Source organism: Triticum dicoccoides, chromosome 1B, assembly GCF_002162155.2.
Source record: "Triticum dicoccoides isolate Atlit2015 ecotype Zavitan chromosome 1B, WEW_v2.0, whole genome shotgun sequence".
Lineage (NCBI taxonomy): Eukaryota > Viridiplantae > Streptophyta > Magnoliopsida > Poales > Poaceae > Triticum > Triticum dicoccoides.
This window is the reverse complement of record NC_041381.1, coordinates 170050470-170058665: the sequence shown is the minus strand read 5'-3', so window position 1 is coordinate 170058665 and position 8196 is coordinate 170050470. Positions and strand designations below refer to the sequence as shown.

General features: G+C 46.6%; 1 protein-coding gene across 1 annotated transcript in view; it reads right to left on the bottom strand.

Annotated features, from left to right (window-relative positions):
• LOC119303337 (putative cyclin-dependent kinase F-2) overlaps nt 1-3587 on the bottom strand; it is a 6528-nt gene extending 2941 nt beyond the window's left edge. Inside the window, exon 1 of the mRNA XM_037580459.1 lies at nt 3422-3587. Within this exon, the coding sequence (XP_037436356.1) occupies nt 3422-3586 (165 nt within the window). The 5' untranslated portion in view covers nt 3587. The remainder of the gene's footprint in view (nt 1-3421) is intronic.
• Nucleotides 3588-8196: the final 4609 nt, after the last annotated feature.

The window sequence follows — 8196 nt, the reverse complement described above, 5'->3', positions numbered from 1 at the left end:
GACTCGGTTGGCGAAGAAGGCCGACCCACCGGCGAAACCGGCAGAGCAGACGAAGCAGCTGGCGACTCCGGCATCACAGACCGGGCCGATGGCGAGCTCGGCATAGTGGGCCGTGGCGCGGCCGGTGTCGCGGGCCGATCCGCTGATGAAGGCGACGTGAGGACCCGAGCCGCGGGCGAAGACGGCGTGACGGGCCGAGCCGCAGGCGAAGACGGCGTGATGGGCCGAGCCGCGGGCGACTCGGCGGCCGCTGGCGAAACGGACCGAGCAGTGGAGATGCTCGGCGCGACGGGCTCGTCGGGTGACCATGCATGGGCACGCGAATCGATGCCATGCAACATAGGGCGATCGACGTGCCCACCAGAAGACGACGATGATGATGGTGAATCCTCCAACAGCTCCAAACGAGCTCCACGTCCGGTTCCTGCATCATGGTTAGGTAACAGCAAAGGAGAGTATGCAACATCATCAAATTGGTCAGAAGCAACAGAGGATGAATGCAGGGATGGTGGTTTGACAGTGGACATAGGAAGGTTGGCAAAGGGAAAAACATGCTCATCAAACACGACGTCCCGAGATATATAGACACGATTAGTGGGAACATGAAGACATTTGTAACCTTTATGAAGAGAGCTATAGCCAAGAAAAACACACTTCTTAGAACGAAACTCAAGCTTGCGCTTGTTATATGGACGAAGATGCGGCCAGCAAGCACACCCAAATACCTTGAGAAAGGTATAATCAGGTTGTTCATTAAGGAGAACCTCAATGGGAGTCTTCATGTTTAAAACACGAGTAGGAGTACGGTTGATGAGAAAGCATGCAGTGGCGAAAGCATCACTCCAAAACCAAAACGGAACAGATGCATGGGCCAAAAGAGTAAGACCAACTTCAACAATATGACGATGCTTACGTTCGACTGAACCATTCTGCTGATGTGTATGTGGACATGCTAAAGGATGAGCTATCCCAAGCGACTGAAAGAAAGAGTTGAGGTTGCGATACTCGCCCCCCCAGTCTGACTGGACATGAACAATTTTGTGCTTGAGAAGACGTTCAACATGTTTTTGAAACTGAACAAAAATATCAAACACATCAGATTTGCGTTTAATAAGGTAAAGCCAGGTAAAGCGACTATAAGCATCAACGAAACTGATATAGTAATTATGACCACTGACAGAAGTCTGAGCAGGACCCCATACATCTGAAAACACAAGTTCTAAAGGATGTTTCACCTCACGACTGGACTCCGAAAAAGGAAGTTGATGACTCTTCCCCTGCTGACAAGCATCACACACGGCTACATCTTTATGACTAGACAAACTAGGAAGCTCATGACGACGCAAAATATGACGGACAATAGGTGTGGCCGGGTGACCAAGACGAGCATGCCACTGTGACGGAGAGACCCGAACTCCACTGAAAACACGAGCGACACCAGGATGCTCCAGACGGTAGAGGCCCTGGCACAACCGCCCACTAAGAAGAATGTCCCTCATGCCCCGATCCTTAATAAAAAAATCAAAAGGGTGAAATTCACAAAGCACATTATTATCACGTGTGAGTTTAGGAACTGAAAGAAGATTACGGGTCACAGATGGAACTCGAAGAACATTGTGAAGCTGAAGACTCCTATTGGCATGTCTAGTGAGAAGAGATGCTTGACCAATATGAGAGATGTGCATACCTGCTCCATTGGCGGTGTGGATCTTGTCGGAGCCATGATAGGGTTCACGAGTGTGAAGCTTCCCCATCTCGCTGGTTAGATGCTCTGTCGCCCCAGAGTTCATGTACCAGTGTGGATCGATGGAGTAGGACTGAGTGTGTCCCTGTTGCTTCTGCGGCGCGGGACGATCAGCCATGGCGACCTGACGGGCATTGTTGCGTGTATCTTTGCCGTCATTGCCAAGACCAAGGAAGCTTCGCTAGAAGCGCTTATGACACTTGGAGGCCCAGTGCCCATCGCGGCCACAAAGCTGACACACACGTGGACCGCCAGCCCTCGGTAAGGTCGCAGTAGGTGGGGGGGCCGAGGCGGGCGACGGTGGCAGCCCCAAGGGAGACCGGGGTGATGAAGAAGAGCGGCCACCCTTGGTGGCGGCGTTGGCCGAGAGGGAGCCAGTGCCCCTGGTGCAGCGAGTCTCGACCCGTTGCTCAGTGAGAAGGAGCCGAGAGAAAACCTCGTGTGCCAGCATGGGTGTCGAGTTGCCCCGCTCATTGATGATCTCGACTAAGGCATCATACTCCTCATCAAGACCATTGACAATAAACGAGTTGAACTCGGAGTCGGTGAGGGGCTGTCCAATGGAGGCCAATGTGTCAGCGAGGCCCTTGACCTTGTTGTAGAACTCAGTGGCAGTGGAGTCAAGCTTCTGACACTCTCCAAGCTGACGACGGAGTGCAGAGACACGAGCCTGGGACTGCGCTGCAAAGGTGCGCTCAAGGATGGTCCAGGCCTCATGAGACGTCTTCGCGAAGACAACAAGGCCGGCAACTGCCGGCGAGAGCGACCCCTGGATGGAGGAGAGGTTCGCCTGGTCCTGCCCCGTCCAGACGCGATGGGCCGGATTGTAGACCGGACCGTGCACACTGTCTACCAGCGCGGGTGGGCAGGGAAGCGATCCGTCGACGTAGCCTAGCAGGTAGTGACTCCCCAAGAGCGGGAGAACCTGCGCACGCCAGAAGATGTAGTTGTCGGCGGAGAGCTTGATGGTGATGAGATGACCAAAGTGAAACGGCGGCGGCGAAGACAATCCCATCGAGGAGGCTGCCTGGGGTGCAAACACCATGGAGGCAGCCGGAGGCACCGAAGCCGATGCGGGAGGAGGCGGGACCGCAGCCAGGGCGGGCGCCGCAAAGCTCGCGGCCGGTGCGGACGCCGCAAGGCCCGCGGCCGGGGCGGACGCCGCCAACCCCGCCAGCGGGGCAGTGTGATCCGCTTGCGGCAGGAGCGGCAGGACGACGCCTGCGGAGTCCGCAGCGGACGGCGGCGCCGCGGTGTGGACCACGAGGTCACGCCCAAGCGAGGGCGCCGGCGGCGTGGAGAAGACGGAGCCGATGCTCCTTGTCCCGATCGGAGCCGGAACAGAGACGGCATCGAGCGGGAGGTTGAGCAGAGCCGCAAGAGAGGCCGGGAGGAAGCCCGCAGCAGTGGAACCGGTGGTGGCGGCGCTCGACATGACGGCGGCGCGATCGGTGGCGCGGCGGCGGCGGTGAAGGCGGCGGCGGCTGCGGCGGCGGTGCGGGTATTAGGGTTTAGAAGCGGAAGCGATCGTAACCTAGCGTGATACCATGTAAGACAATAAGTTTTGGGGAACCAGCACAACCCTCTAGGGGTGGCTTATCTCATTATATATAATGGTTGTGTTACAATATGTACCATATACGTACGTAGGTACAGAAGCTATACATAGTCTAACACGGTGCGGCGGTCGCGCGCCTTGAACACCTCGCCGTAGGTGCCTTCTCCGAGCACCTCAAGCTTCTCGTAGTCGGTGATGCTCCCGAACGCGTATCGGGGCTTCTTGCCGCCATGGACGCGCGGTTCTTGTCCCGCCGCCGGGCGCTTGCGGATGGCCGTCGGCATGACCTGAGCTTAGAACGCGCGCCGAGAGCAGATCAGGGCAGAGGGGCGGGGATTCGTGTGCGTCGGGAGCAGAGGAGATCGAGGTGGATGAGAGGAGCGATCGAGGATGAGGATTGAGGAGGATAAGGATCGAGGATGAGGAGGATCGAGGCTGTTTTATGGGCAGCGCTAGCGCGCGTCTCCGACTTGGCGCGGGGTTCAGACAGATTTGGTACGCGTCGCGTTTACGCGGGTGACTCTCAGTCGCAGGGACAGCTCACTTTTGAAATCTCTTCGTCACGCGCAAGCCAACTCGTACGGGTTTTTTTCCTCAAAAACAAAACTAATTCAGGTTTTTCTTTCCGACCTATCGAGCCGTTCATCATTTATTTTTATTTTTTATTTTCGCGTTTTCTCTCCTTTTTGTTCCCTTTTAATTATTTTTTTATTTTCTATTGTAACAAATACAAGATTTAAAGAAAATGTTCAAACACTCCTTAAAATTTCAAGAAATTTTTTAACTGTGTGAACACTTCCTAAAAATTACATGAATATTTCTATAATATACATTAACACTTTTTTCCATCAAATCAAGGTTTTTCAAATGTGTGAACACTTCTTTTCCCCTTTTCTATATGAAAATATATGAACATTTTTTTACATGTGTGAAAAGTTTTTTTATGTAATACATGAAAAATTATTTCAAAGGCATGAACACTTTTTAAATTACATGAAGATTTCTAAATGTGAGGATACTTCTTTTAGTTATAGAAACATTTTTAAGTACATGATGAATAACAAATAATACATGTTAAATATTTTTTTAAATTGTACTATGAACAAATAAAAATGTGATGAATATTTTTTTAATGCATGCTTGAACATTTTTAATAAATGATAAAACATTTTTATGAAATACACTATGAAAATTTTCCTAGTACATGATGACCATTATTTTAGTACTAGTTGAACAATTTCTAATACATTGTAAAAAATATTTTACAAATATATAGTTTGTAGAACATTTCAACAATATATACAAAAAGGGTGAATGAAAGAACAATGAGTAACTAACCAGGAAAATGTACAAAGCATAGCATGTACCTGTAAACGGTAACGACGAGGTGTTATTCATGGGCTTGGCCCAACTCCTTACATGTTCAGGGACAAGTCACTTTGAAATCGCTTCGTCACCCGCAAGCCATCTCGTATGGGTTTTCCTTTCCAACCCATCCGGCCATTCATCATTTATTTTTATTTTTTATTTTCGCGTTTTCTCTCTCTTTTTTGTTCCCTTTTATTAATTTTAAATTTTTCTATTGTAACAAAAAAATAAAGAAAATGTTGAAACACTTCTTAAAAATTCAAGAAGTACTTTAACTGTGTGAACACTTCTTGAAAATTACAGAATATTTCTACAATATAAATCAACAATTATTTTCCCTCAAATCAAGGTTTTTAAAATGTGTGAACACTTCTTTTTTCCTTTTTCTATATGAAAATATGTGAATATGTTTTTTAAATGTGTGAACAGTTTCTATATAATACATGAAGAATTATTAGAAAGGCATGAACACCTTTTAAAATTACATGGAGATTTTTAAATGTGTGGACACTTCTTTTAGTGATACACACATGTTTTAAATACATGATGAATAAACTTTAATACTCCCTCTATAAAATAGAGACCTTAAATGTCTTATATTAGTTTACAGAGGGAGTACATGATAATCATTATATAATTACACTATGAATTTAAAAACATATGTGATGAATATTTCATTATTGCACGCTTGGACATTTTTAACACACGATAAAACATTTTTTTCTCTGAAATACATGATGAACATTCGCTTAGTAGATGATGACCATGTTCTTATAGAAGTTGAGCAACTTTTTATACATTGTAGAAAAAGTTTTTTGCAAATATATAGCTTGTAGAACATTTCTGAAATATATAAAAAAAGGTCCATGAAAAAAAACCAGCAAAAAAAACCCAGCAAAATGTACATGCATGTAGCTATAGGCGGTAACAACGAGCCGTTTCATGGGCTTGGTCCAACACCTCTCCTATCGGCGAAGTGAGCGAGACGCTCACTACAAGGGAGTTAGACCATCTCCGACGTGGCACTTATGCCATACGTTGGGGATAAAGTTCCCAGCCATTTCGCCAAAACCCGCTTTAATCTCAGGATTTGATGTGACGTTGCTGCATCTTTTGGAGTCCGGACACCTGCAGCTATTTATACGTACAAAGAACATCTGAAAGTGGGCTAAACGCCTTTGAAAAGGCTATTAGCATGCAAAGTGAAAGGACATGCAGTGCCCCCATGTGTGGTTTTGGTAATTGATGACATTCTTTATGGACTAATGGTTGCATTGAGTTATATTTGAAGGATTTGTCCATAGGCATTTCTTGAAGTACATGTGTTGGTTTCAAGGAGTTTTTGAGTTGACCAAGGTGGTATTAAGGAATTATCCAAAGATTGGTCATAGAGTTGGAAAGAGTCAAGGTTGATCAAGACTAAGTACAGAGAGTGATTCAAGTTGATCATCACACAAAGCGTAGAAGATACACCGAGTGGGATCAAGTGATCTCATGGTATGGTAAGCATTGTACATTGTGCTTTGTGTACTAACCCATGGTCTATGTGAGAGTTCTATGTGGGGTTAGGTACGTGTTCATGGGCTTGCGTCAAGAGGAAGATATCACTCAACCAATGGAGAGGATGACATCAAGTGGTGATCGTCATCAAGATTGTCGTGCTCAAGTTCAAGTGGAGCATCATGAAGAGATCAAGTTCTTGATGCTTGCCATCCATTGTGGTGTCAATGGACTTGTGAAGATGTGCCGAAGAGTGGCTCACCCATAGTGGAGTATGGGGGAGCAATCATCTAGTTTTCATCGACCCAACGCAATCAAGAAAGGTGGTCCAACTTGAGGGAGTCAAGATCGTCATCATATAGCTCAAGTGGACTTCGTGCAAGGCAAATGTTTGCCCTTGATAGGTTTTATATTTTACCGGTCACATGGTGATAGTTTGGAGACCGGGTTATAGGATCGATAGCCGTATTATCAAGGGGGCTCTCAATTGAGTAGCGTGATCGTATCATTTGTCGAGAGCTCAAACCATTGCATCCTTGCACCATATTTCTTGATTCTTATTTGTATTTTATTTTTAGGTTTTAGAGCTTGTGGTTATCTTCGTGACAAGCTCTAGTACATTGAAAACGGATTTCTTATGCTTCTTCTATCGCGTTTTCGGTGTTGGAGGTTTTACCGGTCTTTTTTGAGGAAGGGTTCTCACCATTTTCTCTTGGGCCTTTTCTAATTTCCTTCTTATTGTTAGTTATATCAAGATTGTGTTAGCCCTTGTTGCTAGCTTTCCAACAAACTTGGTTTAGTTGAATTCGGAGTCCGTTTGCAGAAGTTGTGGCAGTTTTGGTGTTGTGAAAAGGCTGGAGCGGTACTACCGTGGACATGAGCGGATGTAATTTTTTACTACCGCTCCGGACCAAAAACTCGTCACAAGTCCAGCGGTGGTAGGCACGGATGTATTTTTTTAGTACCGCTCACAAGCAGTAGTACCGCAACCCTTTGAGGTAGTACCGCAACCTGATACGTCTCCGTCGTATCTACTTTTCCAAACACTTTTGCCCTTGTTTTGAACTCTAACTTGCATGATTTGAATGAAAGTGACCCGGACTGATGCTGTTTTCAGTAGAACTGCCATGGTGTTATTTTTGTGCAGAAATAAAAGTTCTCTGAATGACCTGAAAATCCACGGAGCAACTTTTTGGAATTAATAAAAAATATTGGCGAAAGAATCAACGCCAGGGGGCCCACACCCTGTCCACGAGGGTGGGGGGCGCGCCCTACCCCCCTGGGCGCACCCCCTGCCTCGTGGGCCCTCTGGAGCTCCACCAACCTCAACTCCAACTCCATATATTCACGATTGGGGAGAAAAAAATCAGAGAGAAGGGTTCATCGCGTTTTACGATACGGAGCCGCCGCCAAGCCCTAAACTCTCTCGGGAGGGCTGATCTGGAGTCCGTTCGGGGCTCCAGAGAGGGGAATCCGTCGCTGTTATCATCATCAACCTTCTTCCATCACCAATTTCATCATGCTCACAGTGCGTGAGTAATTCCATCGTAGGCTTGCTGGACGGTGATGGGTTGGATGAGATTTACCATGTAATCGAGTTAGTTTTGTTAGGGTTTGATCCCTAGTATCCAGTATGTTCTGAGATTGATGTTGCTATGACTTTGCTATGCTTAATGCTTGTCACTAGGGCCCGAGTGCCATGATTTCAAATCTGAACCTATTATGTTTTCATGAATATATGTGAGTTCTTGATCCTATCTTGCAAGTCTATAGTCACCTATTATGTGTTATGATCTGTTAACCCTGAAGTGACAATAATTGGGATATTTATCGGTGATGATCGTAGTTTGAGGAGTTCATGTATTCACTAAGTGTTAATACTTTGGTCCGGTACTCTATTAAAAGGAGGCCTTAATATCCCTTAGTTTCCAATAGGACCCCGCTGCCATGGGAGGGTAGGACAAAAGATGTCATGTAAGTGGTGACATGAAGAGAGCCATCTCTATATTTATTTCGATCGGCTTGA